The sequence below is a fragment of the Streptopelia decaocto genome (genome assembly GCF_964273445.1).
Source record: "Streptopelia decaocto genome assembly, chromosome: 4".
Classification (NCBI taxonomy): Eukaryota; Metazoa; Chordata; class Aves; order Columbiformes; family Columbidae; genus Streptopelia; species Streptopelia decaocto.
The window spans coordinates 49,014,805-49,040,824 of record NC_138658.1 but is presented as its reverse complement, the minus strand read 5'-3'; the positions used below and the strand labels follow the sequence as shown (position 1 = coordinate 49,040,824).

At 35.0% G+C, this 26,020-nt stretch overlaps 1 protein-coding gene across 6 annotated transcripts in view; it reads left to right on the top strand.

The window, feature by feature from the left end:
* The window catches only part of EXOC1 (exocyst complex component 1), a 31,777-nt gene that overhangs the window by 3,014 nt on the left and 2,743 nt on the right, over window positions 1-26,020 (top strand). For 3 of the 6 annotated variants that reach the window (XM_082051070.1, XM_082051069.1, XM_082051071.1), the window contains exons 2-18: window positions 1,215-1,348; window positions 2,171-2,301; window positions 4,361-4,520; window positions 5,402-5,422; window positions 6,188-6,375; window positions 7,288-7,515; window positions 7,932-8,064; window positions 8,254-8,363; window positions 8,884-8,937; window positions 12,917-13,066; window positions 14,507-14,612; window positions 19,114-19,277; window positions 20,442-20,552; window positions 21,038-21,114; window positions 21,652-21,880; window positions 23,010-23,193; window positions 25,408-25,607. In XM_082051070.1, the coding sequence (XP_081907196.1) occupies window positions 1,225-1,348; window positions 2,171-2,301; window positions 4,361-4,520; window positions 5,402-5,422; window positions 6,188-6,375; window positions 7,288-7,515; window positions 7,932-8,064; window positions 8,254-8,363; window positions 8,884-8,937; window positions 12,917-13,066; window positions 14,507-14,612; window positions 19,114-19,277; window positions 20,442-20,552; window positions 21,038-21,114; window positions 21,652-21,880; window positions 23,010-23,193; window positions 25,408-25,607 (2,370 nt within the window). In that variant the 5' untranslated portion in view covers window positions 1,215-1,224. The remainder of the gene's footprint in view (window positions 1-1,214; window positions 1,349-2,170; window positions 2,302-4,360; window positions 4,521-5,401; window positions 5,423-6,187; window positions 6,376-7,287; window positions 7,516-7,931; window positions 8,065-8,253; window positions 8,364-8,883; window positions 8,938-12,916; window positions 13,067-14,506; window positions 14,613-19,113; window positions 19,278-20,441; window positions 20,553-21,037; window positions 21,115-21,651; window positions 21,881-23,009; window positions 23,194-25,407; window positions 25,608-26,020) is intronic. The other 3 variants (XM_082051072.1, XM_082051073.1, XM_082051074.1) reach the window with 3 other exon arrangements.

Sequence of the window (26,020 nt, the reverse complement as noted above, 5' to 3'; positions counted from 1 at the left end):
CTTTGCAAAACATAAAACAAACAAACCCAATACTGTATTTCTAGAGGCTCAGAGGTTTGTTGCCTTAGGTATTTATCTGTCCCCACAGTTTGTGTCTTCCAGAAGGAAGGAAACTTTTATGAAAGGTACTTCAATATCCAAAAGATAAATCCAATTTAATAAAAATGTATTACATTCTATTACATGGGCCCTCTGTAATGTCTTATGATTTTGTGTTCTTTACAGAGGTATCAACCTGGGAAAACTCCAGTACTGTTTTTTTCTGTTGTTGTTGTTTTATTGGCTTAGGTTTGTGAGTGATATACTTATTCTGCTTTAAACAAGCTGTTTGAGCAGGATACTTGTGGATGCTCTCATAATATGGTGTCAAGTACTAATTTTGAATTTCTGTTATGATACCAAGGGAGGAGGGAGTGAGGGAGCATGCAGGGACTGATCCTGAAACAGACTGATTTTTCTCTCCACCAGAAGAGGTTTAGGATGTGTGTGTGGTACACCAAGACTCGAAACTAATAATTTGTTAGACTTGGAATTGTAGCATATGAGTGGTGGATTGATACAGTATGTTGTATGTCAGTCCAGATTGTATTCCAGAAGTCCTCCTGCAAAGCAGGGAGCTGGAGACACTTTTTCTCCTTCTAAATGGAACATTATTTTCAGTTTGGTTTGGTATATTTGATAGGTTCTGGACTTTAAAATTCATTTGAGGTCATCACTGTAGTGACTTTAGTTTCAAATTCTCCATCCTGTCAGATTTTGTCGTCTTTTTTTTTTTTTTTTTTTTTCAGTTCACCTGTTTTCACACAGATTTTTACTGGATCTATGGCATTCATATCCATTCTAAAATTACACTGCTTTGTGAGGGAGTCTCTTTTTTTCTTGATTCCCATTGCAACTTTTTTTTTTTTAATGCTTCACATTCCACTTTACTACTAAGAAGCTTTTAGTTCTCCATTAAATTTGGCAGAAGGATCATCCTAGTGTTGATAAATTACAGTTGTCTAACTGAAGTAAGCTTATCTTGGACTTTTTCCTAAAGTGGGCTCGTCTTCTACCTGTCCATCGTGCTTGTCTAAATTATGATTTATGAAGTTACCTGTAAAACTTAATTTCAAAAAACTGTAGTTGCTGTAAGTAAATGACTGGTTCTTTTGTGTGTGTGTATGTGTGTTAAATGTGCCTGAATGTATTATCACTTCTTAAAAATCTTTCAGCTGAGAGAAAATGACTGCAATCAAGCATGCTTTACAGAGGGATATTTTCACTCCCAATGATGAACGCTTGTTGAGCATTGTGAATGTGTGCAAAGCAGGCAAAAAGAAGAGAAACTGCTTTTTGTGTGCCACAGGTATGTACTGATACCACCCTGTATTTTTTGTCTTCACCTTTGTTTTTTATTCTGTTGCCATATGTCTTAGCTGTACTTAAAATATTTATTCTTGCCCAATATAAAGCAGGTGCTTTCCGTTCTAATGGAGAAAATAAATCGTAGCATATACTTCCTTTATTGCTTCTACTAAAAAGGAAACAAAACCCTGTACCCAGATCTGCTTGTAATGTGAAATGAAAGAAACAAAATTATTTGTGTGGGACTGGTGAGCTTTTGAAGTAGACTGTATATAGTGCTTAAAAGCAGGTTTAGTAGGTGTTTGGGCTGATCAGCCTAAATAAAATGCAATCAAGTGTACTAGTTAGAGTCCAAGGCAGAGGGCTCTGGAAAGGCACAGTAACTACTGAGTTCTACTGTTCCTTTGAGTGTATGTGCATTATATTATGTCTCTTCAATAAATTAGGTGCTTTGGTCAATCTGTCAATAAATTAGCTTGCTACAATTTTTTTTTGACTGGGAAATCTCCGAAAATGTGTTTATTCTGACTGTAATCTCCATTTACCTCTGTGCTTTGTCAGTGAGGTGGCCATGGTCCGAGGTCTGCTGTATCAAAGAAATACATGTAAATTGCATTAATTGCTTCACAAGGTGTATAGTGATGTGCATCTGGTTGACTGAGAGTTAAACTCAACTGTGGAAATGATGGACGAAGTGTTTCAAAGAGTCTCTTTTAATCAAATGAATATTACAGAATTTCCCCCACAGATAATTAATGTCAGCAGAAACAGATGTTGAAGTAATTTGTGCATTTTGAGCTTACTCTTTTACTTGATTTAACAGTGACCACAGAACGACCAGTGCAAGTCAATGTGGTAAAAGTAAAAAAATCTGACAAGGGAGACTTCTACAAAAGGCAGACTGCATGGGGACTTCGAGATCTTGCTGTTGTTGATGCCAAAGATGCTGTTAAAGTATGTGTAACTTTTTTTGTTTGTTTACTGCTCTCCTCACAACATCCCTTTGGTACCTAGTTAGAGTTAACTTTCTTGATACTGAGTGCTCTAAAGCTTAGATTGGTAACACATTAATTCGGAATTAGTGTGTTAAATTCTAGTGTTGCTTATGCCTGCATTTTCTTCTAGCTTTTCCAAGAATATAACCCTGGTAAACCAAGTAAGAGTAGTCTAGATATGCTTGAATAGCAATACTTAATATCGGCCCTTTTTATTGTAGTGATCTTTCTGTGGCTGTACAGTGCTTGTGCTAAGGACCAGTACTTTTATTTTGTTTCAAGTTTTCTGTACATTTTTACTCCAAGCTTAGTATCCCCTTGAAAAAAAAATTATCTTGTTACTGATGACATTGAGCAACATGGAATATTTTTTTACTGGGACACTGAAAACATTCTTAATGAGCAGTATATAAGCTTTTGAAGATGAGCTCTTATGCCTCTTCTCTAAATCGTGACATTGGCCGTTTGTTGGAAAGCATCCAGTCCTGAGGTGTTTTTCTTTTCCATAGAAAAGAGTAACCTATTTTTGGTGATTTAAATTAATCTGTTGTCATTAATAAGATGTACACATAGGCAGAGGTGAAAAATCTTCATCCTATGATGTTTGGTTCTATGTTCTTTTAATTGGTGCTTTGGAAGAATAGTGCAGAAAATTATGAAGTTGAATATTCTTGAATTTCCCACTCACTAAATATAAGTTTAATATGTTTTGTTATTTCAGTTATCCATATACTTGTTGGCTAGATTTTAGATTTTTCCTGCTGTTCTTCAGTACCCCGTTGGATAATTCCTTATTTCAGGTTAAGGTTCTGTTTAAAATTATACCATCTCTCAGGACTTTTTCTTGCAAACCAGAATTCAGTTAACTGTTTTCTGAAATATGCTGTAATGTAAATACACTCTAAAGAGTGATTTTGAAATTTTCTTTCAAAAACCAAATGTTGAATGCCAAACTCTCTCACATTAAAAAAATGTCAGAATTGAAGTTTATAGGTGCATCATGTTTTGTTTTCCAAATATGATCCTTTGCAACTCTTTTGCCATAGGCCTTTCCTGCACTAGTTGTCAGGTCAAATTTTATGTAATGATACTCTTTGCTTAGAAATGTATGGTAACTATATTTATCAATATAAGCTATAGCAAAAAAAAACAGAGCTGCTTTTATTGCCCTCTACAGGAAACACCACTTCCCATCATTTGCAGTTTCATGTGCAGCCTGCTTCTGCAGATAGTAGTGACAATATAAGTAATAAGTAGAAGCAATAGTAGTAGTTTTTACAAACTGCAAGAATTTAACATGTATCTGAGGCAAGAACATGTTCTGTCAGGAGGTTGGACCTTGTAAAATATTAGGAATATGATTTTTAAAATAGACTGTTACCAGTTAGAGTCCATACTGAGTTCATAAGTGGCTGCAGAAAGGAAAGTACTTTATTGAATTGTTATCAAAGCAGTGTTCTCATCAGGCAACAAATCTAGTTGATAATACTTCTGTGGTAGCTTTTTACCTTTAAAATACCAAATAGTCTTTCTGTCTTGTTCGATGCTATTAAACACTATCATATCTATAAAATATATAAAGTGTTCATAACTTTTCCCCTTGCCTATTCCTCTAAGTCTCCTTGAATTGTGTTGTATATGTTTTCAGTAATTCCAGGTAGTGTTTTTAGTTTCAGAAGGCTAACACAAGGCATTAGTCATTCTGAGGACAGTGTTTCAGAGCAGATAGCACTGTCATATGTTTCTTGAAACTCTTACAGATCTCTGTATTATGTGTTATTGTTGCCTTATCTGGCTTGACCAAATACTGTCTTCATAGTGTGGATTCTGTTTCTTCACTTCCAGTGTTTTAGCACTTTCATTAAGGTGCACCAGGGTGCCAGTGTTGCTATATCAGCTCAAGGTTGGCATCTGTGTAATTTCATTTTTATCCTGTCATCTCAATAATTAAATGAGTAAACAATCTTTGCTGCTCAGAGAATCATTTGACTGTTGAGGCTGTAACATATCTTTTGCAGGAGAATCCTGAATTTGACTTGCATTTTGATAAAGTGTACAAGTGGGTTGCGAGCAGCACAGTGGAAAAGAACACCTTCATTTCATGTATCTGGAAACTCAATCAGCGATATCTTAGGAAGAAAATTGACTTTATTAACGTTAGTTCACAGCTTTTGGAAGGTAAATTTCTACAACTGTATGTTAAGCATAAAGCTTAGTAATTACTGATGTAAATCAGATATACTATAAAAAAGAATCCTAATCCTGATGTTTTTTCCTATTTGATTTTATATTTTCTAAGCCTTCAGATAAACAAGGTGATTAGATAACAGATTTTCTGCTAGAAAACTGAGAACCGAGACAAAATACTTCATTAATGAAGTTCTAAATATTGATAAGCATATTGTATTTCTAAGACATTCTGGGTCTTGACCAAAATAAAAGCTACCTGTAAGATCTGGTAGGGCTAAATGTGTAACAAATCTGCTTTTGTTCCCTTTTTCTTTTCCCCAATGTAGAAAAATGCTTTACTAAGTGTCATTTCAGTAGCATGCTAAAGGTTATGTGAGGTTTTAGATGAGATTTCTGGTTTACAAACTGTGGTTAGCAGATGTTACATTCTGATGGACCCTGTTACAGTTCATGTGACTGGTTGGTTGCCAAGAGGGCTTTGTATCTTGTTTACTCATGCTGTATTAAATATTGTTACAGTCATGTTATCTTTTAATAGGTTTGTGTTTTTTTTTTTTTTAGTAAAGCCTAGTGAGTAAGCATATGTCATGTTGGAGTCTGTCAGAAGTGGATGAACTGTTGATGTTGAATACTAGACCAGCTTGTGCAGAAGAACGTGAATTAGAAATGTGAAACAGGGAGGATAGCATTTCTGTATTTTGGTGTTGACTGAAATTTGCTTTTAACCAACTTCTAATTTTTCAAGTTAGTGCACTATTAAAACATTCAAACTTGCTGCCACTTAAAAAATATACACATTGTTCATCCTTTGTCTAGCTAACATTCTCTGCTTCCTTTCCTCTGCTTTTCCATACCTTTTAATTCTTCAGAACTGCCTAAAGTTGCAGAAGGTGCGTAACACCTTTTTCCTTTACTCTGCTTTGTAAGCAATTTTTCTTAAATAATATGCCTTTTAAAAGAATTTAAAATAGTATTTTGGATAACTTATCAAATTGTGAGAGATGTTTCAAATGTCCTGAACAGTTTCTGGCTGGACTGTGTTAATGTTCTGTAAAAAACATTTGTCAGCATTGGAATGGCTTGTTGAATTAAATAAGCACTGCCATGAGAAATCGTAGTTCATGAAAACATTGTTATAGAATTTTCACTTACCTCAGTACTTTTTCCTGCTATGAAACTTATCTTGAACATCAATATATTTTTTGTTTATTCAGTGGTATATTTCTTTATCTACTGCAATATGTTTCCCTTATATTCTGTCTACCAAAAGAGAGAGTCTAACTTCTACTGATCTTCTGCCAACAAGTCTAGCGTTAATGCTGTAATGTATTCTGATGCTGATTCATAGTGTGACAGGTGAACGGAGTGACACAGCATGTCCCTTTGTACATGCAATAAAGGAAGGTGGCTATTTGTATTCTGCTGATATAGCGTAACTTGGAAAACATCACTGTTGGGAACCAGTTCTGGAAATAATAATGAAGCCCATGGAAGACTGAGATTTGTGAAAAGGGAATGCAGGTAGCAGGTGCTTGTTATGAAAGTTGTTTAAAGGATTAATTTACTTAAAGGTAGTGGAACATACTTAAGTACTCTTAAAATGCTTGTGACTTTCTGCACTTGCTGACGTATTTTATTTCCATTCTCTATGTAAGAATCCGTTCCAAGTGGAGAGAACCAAAGTGTAACAGGAGGTGATGAAGAGTCTGTGGATGAATACCAGGAGTTAAATGCAAGAGAAGAACAGGATATTGAAATAATGATGGAAGGCTGTGAATATGCTATTTCTAATGCAGAAGCCTTTGCAGAGAAGTTGTCAAGAGAGCTACAAGTGCTGGATGGGGTAAACATTTCTTGTAATGTACAGTGTGTTAGCATGTTGAACTGTTTTCATTGATACTGACTATGTAGCGTTCTTTGAAAAGGTAGCTAACATGTTCTGCTGCATATTTAAAGATAAATGTAGCAGAGCTACATCCTATGATCAGATTTTAAAGATCTTCAACTTTGCTCTTTACCGTGAGATCTTCTGGGGTCAGTCACAGGGTTTGGAATGATGACTTGAGAAGAAACAGGAGAGGCATTCTACATAGACCTTTCTTGAAGGCAAGGGTGCAGGGAGAGAGAGAATAGATGTTCATGTCCATGGATGTGAACTCTTACGCCTAAAATACTACTCTCAGTGTAACTGGGAAACTGGTGTAGCCTAACAACATTGCAGTATTGGACTGTCTGTAGCGGTACCATACTGTTGGCTATTTTGCTTTTTAAACAACCCAACATTCTAGAGGTCACTTAAAATCTAAGGGAGATGTAGGGGTTACAGTTTTGAGAGAACAGTCAACAACCTCCTCAAATTGTTGAGTGGATGTTTCTCTCATATTTTGAAAACGGCTGTTATCAAAGAGGTGATCTTATCACCTAAGCTTTTTTTCTGGAACTAAAAATGTTCCAATATAGTAGGGATTACTGTTTGGTTTTTATTTTTGTGCAGATCAATACTTCAATTCTACAAATTTGGGCAAAGTTTTGGTTTTATCTCTTTTCTTGATGAAGTTAATAAGTGTCATGGATTGAGGCACTGTTGTGTTCAGTAACACTTTAAATGAGAAATGCTGCAAGCTTATATTGTTTTGTCTCTTTCATCAAGAATTTTGGAAAGTATTTGACAGTGATGGAGACAGAAGGATATAGCAGAATGCTTTTAAGATATAAGAAAGTACCTCAAAATCTTGTGGCTTAATTTTCTGTACAGGCAAATATCCAGTCAATTATGGCCTCAGAGAAACAGGTGAATATCTTGATGAAGTTGCTGGATGAAGCTCTAAAGGAAGTTGACCAAATTGAGCTGAAGCTGAGCAGTTATGAAGAAATGCTTCAGAGTGTAAAAGAGCAAATGGATCAAATTTCAGAAAGCAACCACCTAATCCATCTCAGCAACACAAATAATGTGAAGCTACTGTCAGAAATAGAGTTCTTAGTGGTAAGCATTTTTATTGTGTTCACTATGGTTGTTCACATCAGGTATAAAATTCTTGTAGGTTGCTACCCTCTTTAGCAACCATATATGAGGTTCATTTAAAATAATCAGTTTATTCTGTTTTATTATTGCACTAACCAGTATATTTTTATAATGATGGAATTGTGTTATATTTATCATTATTGTTAAGCAGCATAGCAAACTAAGCTGCTTCTGGCTTATGGACAAGCATTGGAACAGGCTGCCCAGGGAAGTGGTTGTCACCATCCCTGGAGGTGTTTAAGAGACATGTAGATGTGGTATTTAGGGACATGGTTTAGTGGTAGAGTTGGTTAACAGTTGGACTCAATGATCTTGGAGGTCTTTTCCAACCTAAATGATTCTATGATTCTATGACAATACTATCCATTATTTTGTAGAATCACATGGATTTGTCTAAAGGTCATATAAAGGCCCTTCAGGAGGGAGATCTGACATCTTCTCGAGGCATTGAGGCTTGCACTAATGCAGCAGATGCCCTTTTGCAGTGTATGAATGTAGCTCTTCGTCCAGGTAATGTTTCTGTTAGACTACAATCTAATGTACAAAATTTATTATGGTAGTACCTTGTATGTGCCTTTCCAACTAGTCCCAGGTGTTCTTTCTGTAGATTGAGGGAATTGTTGCCTCTGGTCCCTGTAGTTCCCGCATACAATATATTACTGTATGTTTTGTACTCTGTGAAGTTCTTTTTGTTTTTAGGACATGATATGCTTCAAGCAGTGAAACAGCAACAGCAGCGGTTTAGTGACTTGCGTGAGCAATTTGCACGGAGACTTGCCAGTCATTTGAACAGCGTATTTGTTCATCAGGTATTATTTCTTACTATTTTATGTGAAATTTTCAGTCACAAACTTTTCCTGACAAGCAAACCAATACACCTAAAATTGGACATGTTCTGTGATGTAAGCAGTAAACAAATGGACTGCTAGAGGCACTTCAGGCATACTGAGCATACCAAACTATAGTTTCCTACAGAAGTCTCATATTTAAAAAAAACCCTGTCTTTGATGGGTTTGCTATCTGAATTAAACACATTGTGTGGTATATAAGAATTTATTTTAATTGTAAGGCTTGGTTAATTGAGGAGAAAAAGCACTTATTTTTTGAAGAATGTCAGAGACTGAGAACATAGGAGTTCTTGCTGTCTGAACTTCAAGGGCCATAAAAAACCCAAAACCATTAAAAGTAAGATGAATAAACCTTGGTTTTTGAGTCTTAAATTCAAATATTCAGAAATCACTGTCCTAAGGCTTGTTTCCTAAAGTCTGGGTGTCTGTCTTAGCATCAGTTTTCTTTCATTTCTGTATTTTTTTTTTTATCTCCAATTAGTTTAATCAGAACTTCCTTCAGCTCTGTAACAGGCGCTGCTCTCTTTCAGTTGCAGTGAGTACATCGGGTTTGATACAAGTTTTTCTAACTAATTTTTTTGAGCTTGACTTACCTAGCAGCTGCATCTTTGGCTTTACAAAAAGAAATTTATCCTTACCGGTTGCACAGCATCAGACCTATGCTTCCATTATTCTTATTAGGCCTCCAGCTTTGTTTATCTGTTTATGAGTTAACATTCCTCCAGTGTGATCTCCAGAAATTGCTAAAACACAGAATGAGGTGTATATTTTCAGGAAATTGTAATATGTGTAGAACTGTACAGATACTACAATTGTGTTACATTGTAATATTTGTAAAAAAAAAAATCAGTTTTTATACATATTAGCACAATCAAAGTTTTGGAAGTTTTTTGTTTTATGTACTAGACTGTGTGCAGAAAATGGAATAGAGTTGGGCTGGATAATTCTATAGAAAATTGCATTTGAGAGTACAAGCCTGGCTTTTTATGGCAATGTGCTTCCTACATTTTATTTCCTTTGCAGAATTCCAGTTCTACAGCATTTTATATTTTTTGCCTGTAGTTTCTGTTCGTAAGAAAGTATGTTTCTCTTGTGAGTTTTCATATTTTGAAAAACTGAGCACAAACTGTGTCCTGGCCTTTAAATGAACAAGTAGAAGCTGTTTAGTGTAAGTCCTATGTAAATACATTCACCAAGTTTGGATTTTGGACTTGCGTACAAAAGTGGCTGTTTAATAGAATGCCTTTTCTGATGCTCTCTTCTGAGGATTTTATTTTTTAAAATGGTAAGAGATTATTATTGCTGTGTAATACTATGTGTATTAGATGAAATACCTCTCAAGAGAGTTTTCAGTGCTATTGAGAATGCTGTTACCAATTTGCAATTTTTTTTTTTTTTTTTTTTTTAATTCTGGTACTGATAGTGGCCTCACATTGTCTTTCATATAAACTTCCCTCTGAAAAGATTTGAACTGCTGTTGACTGTGAGGTATTAATCAGCTGGTAAATAAACCATGGCCTCACTGTATACTTCATTTTGAGATACAGATTCAAGCGTTGGAGCTACAAGAGATTTTTGTGTTGTCTTACTAAAATGACCTTGTTTGTTTGATCTGATGAATAGAATGTAGCAAATTCTCAACCACCCATTTTTGTAAAGCCCAGCTGGAATACTTTGTTACTTTCAACATCTGAGGAATTGCATTATTTGTTTAGAATGTTTCTCTTAAAAAAAAAAAGCACTTCAGAAAAAACTGAGGCAGATACAGATTTCTAAATTAAAATGGCAAATGAAAACATGATGATGTCTAGACAGCTGCTACTAAAAGCAAGACATTCTGATTTGAAACTCTTTCAATGGAAGACCAAAGTTGCATTGACATTTTGAACTATATATATAACCTTAGAAGTATGAAATTGTTTTTTGGTTTTTTTTTTGTTTTTTTTTTTAAAGGCAAACAAACCCAGTGCTGTGATTCGAACTACTGTTGTAAGATATTAAGGCACTTCATCTCCTTTACATAAAAATGAGAATAAATATGGAAAGATTTAAACAGAAATGCAACTTTGGATTGCCATTCACTGCAATGTTAAAAACTGTTTGCAGTAACTGTTACTAACAGTTAATATAGTTGTCTGTATTGTGTCCTAATAATATTTGATTAACCTTACTGTGTGTCTTTAAAGATTTTTCTTTTTTATTAACAACCAGGTTCACCATTGAAATAAAAGGCAACTCTGGGCTTTCTGTCTTTAAATATGAAATAGTTTGAAGCTTTGAAATTAAGAAATAGTTGAATAACAAGCTTTCAGTATCATTTGGTAACAGAGAGAAATTTATTTTGGGAGGGGATTTATCATCTAGCTTTATGAAGAATGCAACTACTAAGCAAAAATAAAAAGTTGTGTCTAATAAAGGGACATTAATAAAATTGTTAGATGAAAGAAGCAGTAAGAACTTGGATAGCTGAGTATTTCCTAACAGTAATATGAACTAGCCTTTGGACTTAGTTGAAGAAAGCTGTGAAAACCACCAGGTAAATTATGTTAAGCTATAATGAACTTGAACATTAAAATGCATGCTGTAGGAATGTTGCATACCAGGGCACAGGAGAGAGAACCATAAATGGTTTTCTATGCCTGTTTTTCATAAAAAGCATATCAAAGATTTGTGGAAAATACTTGTTATACGCATGTCCGGGAGTACACACAGTATAGAGTTTTGAAGTTGCTAATTACATCAACAGCTGTGTGGCTGATTCTGGTTGGATTCTAATTCCAAATTATATGTTGCATGAACTACACTTCACAAAGTTAGCTTTTTGTTGGAGTCAGAATACAAGATTGCTTTTGGGAGGGAGATTAACAATGTAACTCTTCTCATTGTCTGTGAGAATAAATGAATGAAGTCATCTAGGGCTTGTTTCTTTGGGTCCATTTGTGTCTCAGTTTATGTAGTTAAGAAAACAGGACTTAAAGTAAGTTAATGTTTGTGCTGGATACAAAAAGTAATGCCAGCTTTACTTAGAACCTGGCATGTTTGCATTGTGCTACTTACTAAAGATTGGTCTTTTACAAATAATATCAAGACCTTTTTCTTTCAAAAAATAAAGATATATAACTGTGTGACTGTATTGTGGAAGATTTTATGGCTTTTTTTAACCAAAGACTTGAACTGATTAGTACCTATCGCAATGGAGAAAAGTGAGCCAAAGTTTCTTTAGTTTTGACTGTGTGTTGGCTTCTGTTCTGACTTGCAGACATACATAAGTTTTTAAACTGTATAGCTTATATTCTGCCAGCTTGTCCTATCCAAGACAGAACTGTCCAGGAATGCTTCCTGGGTCAGGGACTGTCATTGACTGACATACATGAACCACCTACATGTTATGCTACAAGAATTGGAGACCAATTAGGAGAATCTTTGTGTGCTGCCATGGCACACTAAAGATCAAGTTCTGTTGCAGTATTTATTACAAACCCAGTAAAATAGACTTTACAGGAAATAGTAAAGCCATTTTGAACTTAAGTCATATCCTCCCTTCAACTAGCGCAGGGCAAAGGGTTGTGTGTTGTGCTGCATGACTGAAGTGTGATGTTACCTTGCTTGCTTCCAGAATTGTCCAGGAAGCTTGCGAGTTCCAGCAAGTGAAATCTTAATAAAGCTAAATCATATATTGTTCAAGCACTATGATGTGATCTTCACTTAAAGGATAGTGGGGATTTTTTGTGTGTGTGTGGTTTTTTGTTTGTTTGGTTTTTGTTGTTGTTGTGGGTTTTTTTTTCTTTTTTTTTTTGAGAGACAAGTCAGATAAAAGCAGGAGTGTGAAGTTAGTAGCTTGCTGTTAAATGGGTTGATTTGTCCTGCATGTTGTAAACTGTTTAATAAATGTTTACTGAAAGTGTGTGTGTGCACATGTCTGTATTTGTGTAAAGGGAGAGAGAACATGTGTGTACTGCTGTTTTTAAGGCTTGGCAAAAGTGTGGACTACAGTGGGTTGAATTGGAGCAGATTTTCAGAGGTGTAGCATAAAGCTCATCATTAACATTGAGGTCACTGACTGACTGTGGACCTGAAATGTCTTACACTGTATGGGAACCAAATCTTCAAAAAGAAGCAGATATGGATTTTGTTTGTTTGTTTGTTTAGAGAAATAATGTAATAATCTCTTAGAATTTTTCAGAAACAGTTGAACACTTGTCATTAAATCTTCACTCAGGTATACCTTGCATTCTCTTGCAAAAATGTCGAATTAACTCACCCTGGAGGCAAAGTGCCTTACAATAAACAAGTTTTCTAAGATGTATTACCTGCCACAACTGTAGTACCTCAGTGTCTGTATTATGTTAGGCGTCTTTTCAATCTACGTCTCTGGACTTAGTTTCTATGTGAGATATTTTGATGCTTTTCTGTTTGTCTGAGAGGGATGCTCTCTTCATTTTAAGTTTTTCAGGAAACTTCCGGCACTACTGTATAGTGCTTCCAGATTCACTTTAATGCTTTCTTTTACCAAGGGTCACGATCAGAGTTCTACTCTTGCCCAGCACTCTGCTGAATTGACATTACCCAATCACCATCCATTTCACAGAGATTTACTTCGATATGCAAAACTGATGGAGTGGCTAAAGAACACAGATTATGGAAAATACGAAGGGCTAACAAAGGTATGTGAAGTGCTCAAATGCTGCTAGAGAATGTACATAATATACTGGGTTTGAGAGTCAAAAGAATAACTTGTGTGTATGTGCATGTCCTTTTAATTTTCTTTTATATTAAATTTAATTCACTGCTCCTTTTTTCTTGTTCCTCTTTGGAACAGGAAATCTAAGTTTTTGGTTTTTGTTGTATCCTGTATTTTCTCCAAGATTTTATGTCTCTCTTCTGAAGTGTCATAAGATATTAATATTTATGTAAAACAAGTTTACAATTTTAATGTCTAGTAAGAAAAAGAAGTTATTTTCATGTTGATGTGCTTATTGCTTATGTTACATCTTTATTTCAAGAGACCTTAATTTCACTCGGAATATCAAAAACTTCAGAGGTCTCTTGTAAAGTACATTAAGCAGAAACATTTACCTTTGTGTATATGTATCTTCTAACTACCTTGTTTAAAACTGACATGGAATGAAAAAAAATACTGCGGAAATAGAGAAAATGTTTAGATGGAAATCAAGGGAAAGTTAATCTTTATAGAGCCAGACTTCTTTTATTCAAGTACTATCGTTCTTAAAAACTCAACTATGGAAGATTTAAATTACTCTTAAAATGACTTTGAAGTAATTGTTCTTTTGCTTTCAGTGTAAGGCAAATACTCAAAGAATGGTTGACATCTTTGTGATCGTCTAACAAAGAAGCCAAAATATATTTATGTATTATGTGTGCTAAATAAATTCTGAAGAACATAGGAAAAAAATTCTTGGGCGATCTTTAATAAATAAAACATTATAATAACCTTTGTACTAAAAATCTAAACAAACCAGATAATCTTCAAACTTATTTCAGTTGTCTCTTGTTTGTTTAAAACTTGGGCTGATTTTTGGCAGTGTTGCAAACAAATTACTTTGGGATTGATTAAATCTTGTAGTAAGTAGACACAGAGTTTGTGCCTCTCAAAGTTTTCTAGGTGTTTGGTGTGGTTTTTTTTTTCCTTGTAAGAGTAGTAATAAAGGAGGTCACGTGCTCATGAAAATGTGTAGGAATGGCATCCTATGTGCTTTGGGGCATGGAAAGAGTCTAGTAAAAGAGGCTGCAGAGAATGGTGCTGAATTCTCTCCGTCCTACCCTTGAATTGAACTCTATGATATATTACTGCTAGTAATCCTATTTGTATGTACCACATTGCGTATTTTTTCTTGTGGAGGAGAATTAACGCTTTCTGATTGATACGCAGTGAACTCACTAGGAAAATGAATATAACACGCTTAAATATCATGAATATATTTTTGTGCATGCTACATAAATATATAAATTCATATATAGTCCAAACCAGTTTGTTGTTTAGTAGAACTTACCTACTTGCTGGATTGCTGTTTTTTAAGATCTATCTAACTATAATAGGGCAAAGTCAATATGTATACCTGTTAACTATAAATTTTTCTTTTAAGAATTATATGGATTATTTATCACGACTATACGAAAGGGAAATCAAAGATTTCTTTGAAGTTGCCAAGATCAAGATGACGGGCACAACCAGAGAAGGAAAAAAGTTTGGTAAGCCTCCCAGAGTCGTATATCTTGCTTCGAATCTCATTATTTCCTTATAAAATACTCATAACGACATCTAGGGCAAATTATGTAATGGTGTAAATTCGTTTACTTCTGGAAAGTTGGATGAAAAATACAATTGGTAAAACTTCTGAATTCTAGAAGGCCAAAGCCGCACAACTGGAATCTTGTTAAATTGGTCAAGATAGAAGGATATTTCTCAGATTTTCAAATCTGCTCTCAATTTTTAACAAACTGCCAAACATTTTTTTATTACTTCAACTATCCTGCTTTGTTACTGGAACAAATTTGAAAAATCAGCCTTTGTAAGTAAAGAAAACTTGGGCAGCATATGTGTGTTCCTTCTGCTTTTAATAAGTTTTGGGTAGATTTTGAAGAAGCTAGTTTTAATGCTAAATCTGACGAAGGACTCTTGTGTATTTCATTGTGTTTTCAGTGGGATTTACCTCTGTAGTCTGAGACTAGAAATTATACTTTCGTTAACTTGTACGTCTTTCTGGTTAAGGGTGTCTGTATTCCTGCTAGGTTTAAGTAGTCTAGTGAGAATATGGAAGTGAAGCTTTAAAAAAAATAGCCTGAATACCTAGAAAGCAACAATGCTATAGGTGTTTTTATGTATTGGCTATTCTATATTTTAAAGTGCGCTATTTCAAAATTTGTTTAAAATATTTATATTTGCCACAGTTCACCAGTTTCCAAACTCCAAATTCAGAAATGATGTGCAGTTTTAGCTAGTAAGTTCTGTCAAGCCTATTTTGGGTCTCGAACTTATGCTTTGGAGTTTGATGGTAGAGAACAGAAAACAGTAATAAAAGGAAGAAAGCAGGAGAGTGGTGAGGTGAGTGGAAAGATAAGTCTTGGCAAGCTGTTGGACATGGGGAGCCAGTGGTGCCATAATGTGTCACTGTCAGTACAGTTAAATTCATAAATCTTGATGCTTCAACAACAAAACACTTTCTCCTAATATAAACTGATTTCTAAAACATTCTAAACACTTTATCCTGGCATTTCTTTTGTGATTTGCATTTGTGAGGAGACAGTTTTTGTAGCAATTTCCTAACTTCTGTAAATATTATGGAGCAATCAGGCATTTTGGAGAAAGAGGTCCTTCAGTTCATAAACCTCTGGAAGGCTTCTGTCATGTATTTGTGCAAACTTCAAGCATATTTGAACTTTGCACAGAACAGGCAAGGAGGACAGTAGCAAAGGTTTTGTTTAACCAGTTCTCCTAATTTGATTTCTTTTTAAAATAACATTTTCACAATCATTCAAAGAGTATGTTTATGTTTATGCTGGTGACAAACTGATGCAAAACTTGACCAATGTGCCCAGTCCTCAGAAACTGGTAGGAACCAGTCACAAACCCCAGACTGGAAGCTGTATCCAGTGGGGATTCTCCTAGAATTATTAAAGTTATGAATAGTAATTAAGCCATTAAGTAATGGTTATCAATGGCCACATGTCTGAGGCAAATCTGACAATGAATTAGATCAAAAAAACTTCAGTCCTCAGTACCAGTCTTATAAAGAAGGAAAGCAAATTACATATCTTTAGAAAGATGTTCCCTACATAAATGATTTCATTTCACCATTTAAATATCAAGTTCTATATTTATTTTGTAACAGTTTATAATGGTTTGTAATGTCAAAGGCTTCTATGTTAAAGGTAGTGGTTGAACTATTATTATATGCATGTTAATTCAAAATACATCACTTCTTAATAGTAAACTTATTTAAGCAATAGTGTAGGTGCATAGTGCTCCAGTTGTACTCAGACACTAAAGAGGACCTGTTTCCAAGCTGTGTTGGTGTGTGTTCTTGCCTTTTTTTGTGCTTTGGGAATAGCACTGCTGTTTGAATGCCTCAAACGCAGAGGGGATGCTGGGAGAATTCTGGCATTCTGTGCTACTGCAAGGTTCTTTGTCTGCATTTTTATGGCAAAAAAAAATCTGGGTTGTGAGCATTCACACTTGTCTTAAGTAGTCTTTTTTCTTTTTTTTTTTTCCTTTGATAAAGCCAAGACTTTGATACTTAAATACCATAAAATCAATGTGGGAAAGAGTGCTACTACTGTCATACATTTATATGATGTGCCTTCTCAAAAGCAACTGTGGCTCACAGATTGTTCAAGGCCTGATCTTTACCTGTAGTTCTTCACACTCTGTGATATAGTCCCACACTTTTGGAAATTGAGGACGATGAAGAAGTGGGACCAATGCATGACAGATGCATATGCCAAATATATCAGGCATAAACATTTTTATTCAAAAACTACCAAAACCCCCAAGATCTGAAAACTAGGCTGGAATTAAATTTGAGTTTGATATTGTAATTGTCAGTAGTGTTGCCTACTTGAGAACAACTGGTATTTAAGACATGTTTGTGGCATTTAGAAGTATTTACTCATTCTATTACAGTAGGTTCTGCTTGCCTGCTCCATTCTGGGGGCTTGTAGCATCCATCCTCATCAAGATCTTCTTAATACCACATACTGCTTTTAGTGTATGTATGCAAATACCTTTTACTGGTTAGCTATTCTCTACTACAGATGCTCTTTTACTCTAAATTTCATATTGAAGTCCACTTGAGGAAACTTTTATTCTGAGGAAAAAAACAACAGCAAACAACAACAAAAACCACAAACAAAGCTCAGGAAAAATAAAAAAGCACCTTTTTTACTATAATTGATATTCTTTTCCTCCTCTTGGAATTTTCAGTCATCAATTTTTGGTGCAGCATGAATACAAAAGATGTATTCTCTATGTAAGCTTCCTGATTGGTGAACAACAGAAAAGTTTAGCCAGTCTTACTGTTGATATGAATAATTTTGCAGTGTTGGTGTGTGGTTTTTAAATTGAAGAGGTGGACAATATCTCTGACTCAGTACAAAATTACATAAATATATTTAAATTTTTTCATGTCTATTATTGATATGAAGATTGGTCTTGGAAACTGAGTCTTTTGCAATATTAACTCTGACAAATAAAACCCTAATTTAATGGACTTTTATATTTGGGAGAACTTAAATATGTTGCCAAAAATGTTCTTTGAACACACTGTATAAGAAAAAGTAAAGTTTAATATCTATAAACTTAGTCTATTTTCCATGTAGCTTAGATACTGAATTTCTAGAATAGTACCTCTCCAACTAAATGTGTTTGCAATTTAGTTACTTGCTGCTTATAGTTCTCTGCATGTTTCTTTCCAGTTAGAGCTTAACTTGCATCTTGTGCATGGTTTGTGCAAACTGCATTTTAACTTGTCTTTGTCTTTGATGCTTGCAACCTAATCCATCCCAGCTACACTGCCTCGAAAAGAAAGTGCTGTCAAACAGGAAACTGAGAGTGAGTATAACTAGTTGCATTAGTTGGTATTGTCAATGCATGTGTGTCAATGTAAAGATGTAGTGCTACATCATGGAAAATCTACCTAACACTGAAGCAGTCCGTTCAGAATGAAATAAGCATTAGCAGAATCATTGTTTTTGTAAGGCAAAAATGAAGCACAGTTAAAATGGCCCAACATAGAAGTTGAGAAGGTTTGCAGGTAACGGCAACATCTTTTGGTTTTTTCCATTCTACTGGTTTTGTAAGCTTGTGCCTGAGAGCTTGTTGTAGTTTCCCAATTCTTGCAGTAGTTTGAGGTAACAACTCTTATTAGATCTATAGACTTTGTCTTGTGTCCCTAGACTAGATACCAACATAGCAGTTACATGAAACTTGCAGGATTGCTTTTAAACTTCTTTGTGGTTGAGATGTGAGAAGTCTACATGGGGGTCAAACATTGATGATTTCTTGGTCTGTTTTTGTTACTAGCTTTCTCCATCCCGTTACAACATTTCTGAAAACTTGGGAAAAAAACTAAAATATATGTTCCTCACCTAGAAGGCCCCACAATATCCAGAAAAAAAGTCAGAATATTAATTATGATCAAAAGGAGAGGGGAGCATTAGCAGTAGAGTTACTATGGTATTGTAGATTCAACAAAATAGCTGGAGCAAACTATGTAGACAAAAGGATGTTAACAGCACAAAGACCAAGTTCAAGATGAAAAAGTACCTGTATGTGTATAAAGCTTTTTAATTTCTTCCCTCTTGTGGATTAAGTCTTCTGCTTGTGGCACCTTTGCCCAAAGCACATTCTCAAAGATCATAACTAGTCCTTACTTCCAAGCTTTCAAGAAGAGTATCTGTCCCAGTGTTCTGTATTTCACAGTTTTGTTCCTTTTATACCTTTTTCCAGACTCTGCAATGAGGGCTTTCATAGGTAACATGATGCTTTGAAACTTGCTGAAGTATTTCAGTTACCTTGTAACAAGAAAAGAATGTGTTTATAGCAGAAGCATTCGTAGCTTAGACAAAAATTTAGTTTATTTTAATGTAGGTTTACTAGCAACTCTTGATCTCATGCACTCTGTAACAAACCTTTTCTTCTTGAGTATTTTATTCTGCCTTTGCTTCCCTCCTTCATAGTGTCTTTATTTCACAGGTCTTCATGGAAGTTCTGGAAAACTGACTGGGTCTACTTCTAGCCTAAATAAACTCTCTGTTCAGAGTTCAGGAAGCCGTAGGTCTCAGTCATCCTCACTGTTGGATATGGGAAACATGTCTGCCTCTGACCTTGATGTGGCTGATAGAACAAAATTTGATAAGGTAAAGTTGCAAAAAGGATTCCTGCTTAGTTTGTATTAGTAGCGTGTTGGGTATCCTCCTCATATAGTTTATAAATCTGTACTGTTTAAATCTTAAAACATGCCAATTTCGAATTCTGTATGCACCACACATCTAATAAAGGCATTTCTAAGGAATATATAGATCAGAGTATTATTCTCTGATTATAAGATTCCATTTAGTTCATTTGTATGCTGTGAGTGATTTGTAAAAAAATATCAAGCATACAAATGGTTTATTAATTTTAGTATGCAAATAGGGATTGAACTGATGGATTCTCAACTGATTTTTTTTTTCTCAATACAAATTCATGTGTTCATTTTGCCAGTATGCAAGCAAAAGTGAAAGAAAAGAAAGAATAATCTTCTTTTAGCCAGGACTTGAGCATGGCTCTGAAATTTTATTTATGCTGGTTTCACATCCAAGTTGTCATAAGTTTTCAGTTTTAACCAATGGTGCTAAGTTATTATTGGAGCATCCTCAGCATCTGTTTAAAAACCTCCTGTCCTCAACATCTGGTTTGGTTGGTTTTGGTGTTCTGTTTTCCTGAGCCTTTAAAAGCGATAGTACTCCTCGCTTCCTGTGGAATTAACTCCTCAGTACTATGGAGGGAAAAGGATCTGTTATCAGAGTAAAAGATAAAAATAATTCTCTTGTTCTCTATTGAATTACTTGATGAAATTGAGTATTTTTCTTCTGACTACTTCAAGTCTTTGCTCAGTCCTTTTCTGAGACAAAGTATTATCTGCCTGTTTTACTTCCCTGGGGCTTTTAATTTTTTCTTCTTCCTCTCAGCAACCCAGGCAGAAAAGAGGGTGACAGAACCCGTGACTTACTATTAAAATGTGAATGTTTTCATTATAGCACAAAAGTCCGTCTTCAGGCTGTGACTAGAAAACTTCTAGTTGTGGGAAAAAAATATTGTTCTTTTTTTCCCACTGTTATATGGGTGAGAAGAGAAAGGACTGTTGAAGATGCAGGTATCACTTTTAAAGATATAAGTACAATTTTCTGTTAAATGGAATAAGCCTTCTAAAGCTTACTGAAGATAGAAAGTAGAACAACCTGTGCAACAAACAATTTAAATTAGTATTGCTAGCTGTGCATGGTATTCAGTGTGTTGATAAAATATTTGTTTTTCTTTAGATTTTTGAGCAAGTATTAAGTGAACTAGAGCCTCTGTGTCTGGCAGAACAGGACTTCATTAGTAAATTTTTCAAACTACAGCAACATCAGAGCATCTCGGGGACAACAACGGTACGACTCTTAATTCTGTCACTGAAGTGAAAAATGTTGAACAGGCCTCACAGAGACCTGTTGGAAAGATAACTTCTGAATTTATCTGGCAATTTTGTGATCCAGGTGATCAGCAATTTGTTTTTCTCCATTAGGTGGCAGAATCTTTATTTTTGGCTGATGAATACAAAATCTATTAAAGGACTGGCATGTTTATTTTACCATGGCTTTGTTTCCTCATAAGGTCGCAATAAACACTTCATCACGCTACGCAGGAAGGCAATGGGAGTAACTGTGGGTTGTGGTGTATTCTGGGGAACATGACCAGAAAACTACCTGAACCTTGCAAACCACTGTGTTTGCTACTTGGGGGTGGGCCGGGGGGAGGTGGGGGCAGAAAGCACCACCTGCTGATTAGGTTGGTTTTGTCAGATATGCTTATCACTTAAATACAAAATGAGAGACAAGCTTTCAGCCTCCTGTGTATACATTCCTTGTTCTTACAGAATGAAGTGGAAGAAATGGATGGAGGAACTTTATCTCGTTCATACACTTCTGGTGTCCCACAAACTATATCATCTGAGTATGTGCTGCCGCTGTTTATTATCGATTCTTAAGCTTACATGTGAATTTATTTGGCATATAAAACTTTTTTCTCTATAATCCGAAATTGTTCCCTTTCAGTGAAAATGAATAGCGAACTCTTGATTTGTACCTAGACGCTGAATGTGTCAGTAAATATCTTTTTTTTTTTTTTTTTGTATTGGATTGATGTTTCTGTCTATAGTGGTATAAAAAACGATCCTTAATTCTCTAATAGTTTGCAAAGTGAAACTAGGAACTGTAATATTATACTTTGGAAAATATGCTTAGCAAAGTTCCGAATTAGAGTGCATGGCAGCTTCCACACAGAAAATTTATTTTGGAATATTTTATACCTGTGACTATTGATTTTTCTTTTTTACTGTATGGCATTGGCCTTTCTTCCCTTAGCAGCATTCTGAAAATCATGAGACTTGTTGAATGCAAATGAGAGTGCTATATCCAGTAAATCAAAGAACATGTAAAATAGCCTAGTAAACTGTCAGAGTAATATTTTTATCTTATGCATTTTTAATAGGAAGGACATGATCCGACAAATGATGACAAAAATATTTCGTTGTATTGAACCTGAGCTGAATAATCTTATAGCGCTGGGGGACAAGATTGATAGTTTTAATTCCCTTTATATGTTAGTTAAGATGAGTCATCATGTATGGACAGCACAAAACGTGGACCCAGCTTCCTTTCTCAGCACAACACTTGGAAATGTTTTGGTGACTGTCAAAAGGAACTTTGATAAATGCATTGTAAGTTCTTTAGTTATTTTAATTAAGCTAACTATAATATAGGAAGCCCATTCCTTCCTCGTTTGATTTTATATTTCTTTATAGTTAAATGTTTGCTTTCAATTTGAAGTAAAAATGAGTAACTTTATTGCACTTCTACTGGCCAAAGCTTCAAAAAATACAAAATAATTGGTGGTTGTTTCTTTTTCCTCTCCATTCCAGTTTTCCTCAATAATTAGGCATTTGTAACACTCATTCACTACTGTAAGGTAGTTGACATTTTTAGTCATTTGTTTAAACTTGTACTCTGAGATTTCTGAAGTCGGTCAAGTAAATTATAGCTCCCAGCCTTTTTTACTTACCAAAACAAAACCTCATGGTCTTACAAGGGTTTTTTTTTTTCCCACTTTGAGTATAATATGCCAAACATGTCTCATTGGTGTATTCAGTTATATCTATATTATATCTAACAAAAACTTGGTTTAGATAGAATGCCAAATCTTTTGGCAGTAGCAGAGGCAGCTTCTACTGTCAGAAACTTGCTTTCACTGATACAATATTATCATTATATGAAATATAGCAAGTTTAGTGAAAACGTAGGTGCCAGTATAACTTTTTATTGTCATAAGCTAATTTGACTCTAGTTCAACATAATAGGACTGACCACTCTTGATCAGTTTAATGCTTAAAATATTTTGAAGCTGATTTTTTTCTGGATAATACCCAGAAATAACATTTCAGTAGAAGATTAAAGAAACTTCCTGTAGCAAAAGGGATTGTTAGCTTGGCTGAATCAGAAAAGCCAAGTTCTTTCTTAGATTATGGAATGAAAATTGTTAATTGTTTCTGGTGGATAAGTTGTTTTGGGTTTGTGTGGGGTTTTTTCCTTAAACTAAGTGAATGAGAAGAAAAGCTGGAAGATTTTGCTTGCTTATCTTCCTTTTTTCTTCCCAGTTATAGTATGTCTTCATAACTTTTTGAGTGGAGAAAGGGAGGAAGACTAAGTAGATGCACTAATTGAAAGATGAAATTACTTCCATGTTTGAATAAATGTCTATTTTTCAGTATGTCTGTATCTTCTTTTACTAGTTGTTACATGGCCTGAAGTCGTGTATTAGAGGCTAACATCTGTTTGTGTTTTAAATTTAAGAGTAATCAAATGAAGCAGATGGATGAAGTAAAAATCTCAAAGAAGAGTAAAGTTGGGATCCTTCCATTTGTTGCTGAATTTGAAGAGTTCGCAGCCCTCGCCGAATCGATTTTCAAAAATGCAGAACGACGAGGAGATCTAGATAAAGCCTACACAAAACTTATTAGAGCTGTTTTTGTCAGTGGTGGGTCTTCTGAGGTTGCTATAGTTACTAAAATGATTTTCCTCCTGTTTATATATAATTTTGCTCCAATTAACAGGTGACTTTTTTTTTTACGACTTCATTGCAAATGTCATGACTGATATTGTGGTGAAGTTTTGGTTTTCTCTGTTATCTGTAGGAGAGCAAGTGTAAATCTTTTGATCATAATATGTTTTTTAAGAGCAAACTGTAGATATTTCCCTTTGTACAGACCTGTAACTAACTTTCAGTTATGACAGAGGGAAGTGGTTAAGACTCTAGCAGGAGAGAAGCACAACATGCTCAAATTGAAATGGTTTCCTGTCTTTTCTCCCCCAGTGTAGCTTAAACAAAGAGAAGAATCTGGATGGGATCCTGGGAATTTTGCCGTAATGCTGTTTATCTTCCCAGCCCTATCCAAAATAAATCACTCAAGTTCTGGCTATGAATTTGACCCTTTTTTGGCAGATTAGGTCTTTTGTGTCCTAACCTGACACAGCAGAATGTCTCTCCAGTCCTCCCTATTTTCCCAGCTGTAGTCTGGAAAATAGCAGCAACACCCTTGTTCTACTGCTTTTATTTAACATAAAAAAAAAAAAAGTGGGTGGGAGGGGATATGCAAGCCAATGAACTCAGGAGAAATTGACATTCCCTTTTAAAATGTGAGGACACAGATGAGTGGACCTCTCTGCCCTGATTTATCTGCAAATTTTCAAATGGCTCCATGTATAGTAATTCCCAGCCACTGAAACGTATCTCTTTTTTAGGGGAAGATTGGGCAAGAGGAGATGGTAGTAGCAGTAAAGCTGGTTTGAGGAAATTATAGCATAGTGGTTCTGAACATATTAGGAAATCGTGAAGAGACATTACTTCGTAGTACAGTAGAGTCCATATGTTGTCAGCAGGAGCATCCCAGCTGATAGGACAGTACATTTTGAAAATGTTTATTTGATTACACCCAGCTTTTCTGGCCTTAAGAGTTTACTATTCAAGTGATGAAACTAAGCAAATATCAATAGACAAGCAAAACTGTACAATGATAAGTAGTGTAGGAAGAATTTAGAAAACTGTGTTTTAAAAGTTCAATATCATGCCAATCAAACACTGAAGAAGAAACAAAATCTCTTTCAGACAAGTACAGAGCAAACTTAAAGAACAAAAAATTATGATGGGAGAGGATAAGGGATAGAAGAATGAAGGTGAAACCAAGTCAAAATTATGTACAAAATCAGTGAAAGCAGTATGTTTAGTGCAGCAGGATATTTAATTTACAAGTGATGTTTGAAGTGAGAAAGATCAGAAAGGTGTAGTACTTCAGGTAGAACTGGGAGAGGTAGTTAGAAGAGTGTACAGGTGGAACAAAATTGGCAGTAGCAAGCTCCCTACTTCACAATTCAGTGTTCTTATTGAAATGAATTTGTGATCTTTACTGATACTTTGATACCCAGAATCAATTTCATGGTGGGCATCCTGGTAGTCTCAGCAAAATGATTAATGGGTGAGCGGGTATAGAGACCTAATTGCGCACTTTGTTGAAGCCATCCTCTTTCAGCCTATCAGCCTACTTTTAGGTGCGATAAGGGAACAATAGGTAGAATTTCTTTTGCCTGCCCTATGGTTGTTTTTTTGTTGTTGTTTGTTTGGGTTTATTGTTTGTTTGGTTTTGTTTTTGAGTGGGGACATTAAAGTAAAAGACGTATGTGCAAGATTATCCATTTTTATTATTAAATTTGGGGATTGACAGTAACTTTGACCAGAAAACTAATAATAATAATAACTGAGAGACTGGGAAGTACATTTTAAAAAACCCACCACCTTACTGAAGATTTTTGTTCTAGCTAAGAGGGAAATGACACTTTTAAATAGATCTATCATGTGAAATTTATTAGGGATAATGAAAGCATGCTTGTAAGCCTCCACAGAATGTAGGTTATTTTTCACTTACATAAATGACCATATGTAGTCTCTATTTTGTATCTTTTTATAAGTGACTTTTTTGCCATACAAATTTCATGATCTTAGAGCCTGTACATATCTGTTACTATTTTTGAAGGCTCTCAGATACTAATTTATTTAGTGGCAATTATGACAATCACTCATGCAAATTATTATCATTAACATAAAATCCAAAATTCTGACACTATTATGGTTATTGGTTACATTTTTCTGAATTTGGTTGTCGTTTTGTTGTTTTAAATATTTTGCTTTGTCTTTCAGTTGAGAAAGTAGCTAATGAAAGCCAGAAAACACCCAGAGATGTGGTCATGATGGAGAACTTCCATCATATTTTTGCAACACTTTCTCGCTTGAAAATTTCTTGTCTTGAGGCTGAGAAGAAAGAAGCCAAACAGAAATACACTGATCATCTTCAGTCTTATGTAATCTACTCACTCGGACAGCCTCTTGAGAAATTAAATGTAAGTATATTTGAGTTCATATACATTTAAATGGTACAGAATACTCTTTCTCAAGTGTTTAATTTGCACTATCTGCTCTCTTTATCATTGCATCTATCATAATCTCTATTGTTTTAGACTTGAGCATACCTAAGAAGAGTATTTATGAGGGTAACAGTCCTGGATGAAAATAACCAGATTTTTCATGGCAATGAATAGTACTGACTAAACATCAATTGTGTCTTAAGCAAATGGTTTTGAGGAAGGAAAAAGCAAGGAGAAAAGTAATCAGAAGCTTTGGGATCATTTTCCCCACCTCAGCTGCAGAGAAAATTATTGTAGTTTCTGAACTGTTCAACAGTAAGGAAAGTTCTGTATGTCTGAAGTTGAACTAAGTGTTAAACCGAATGCTGACTTATGTGCAGACTCAGTCC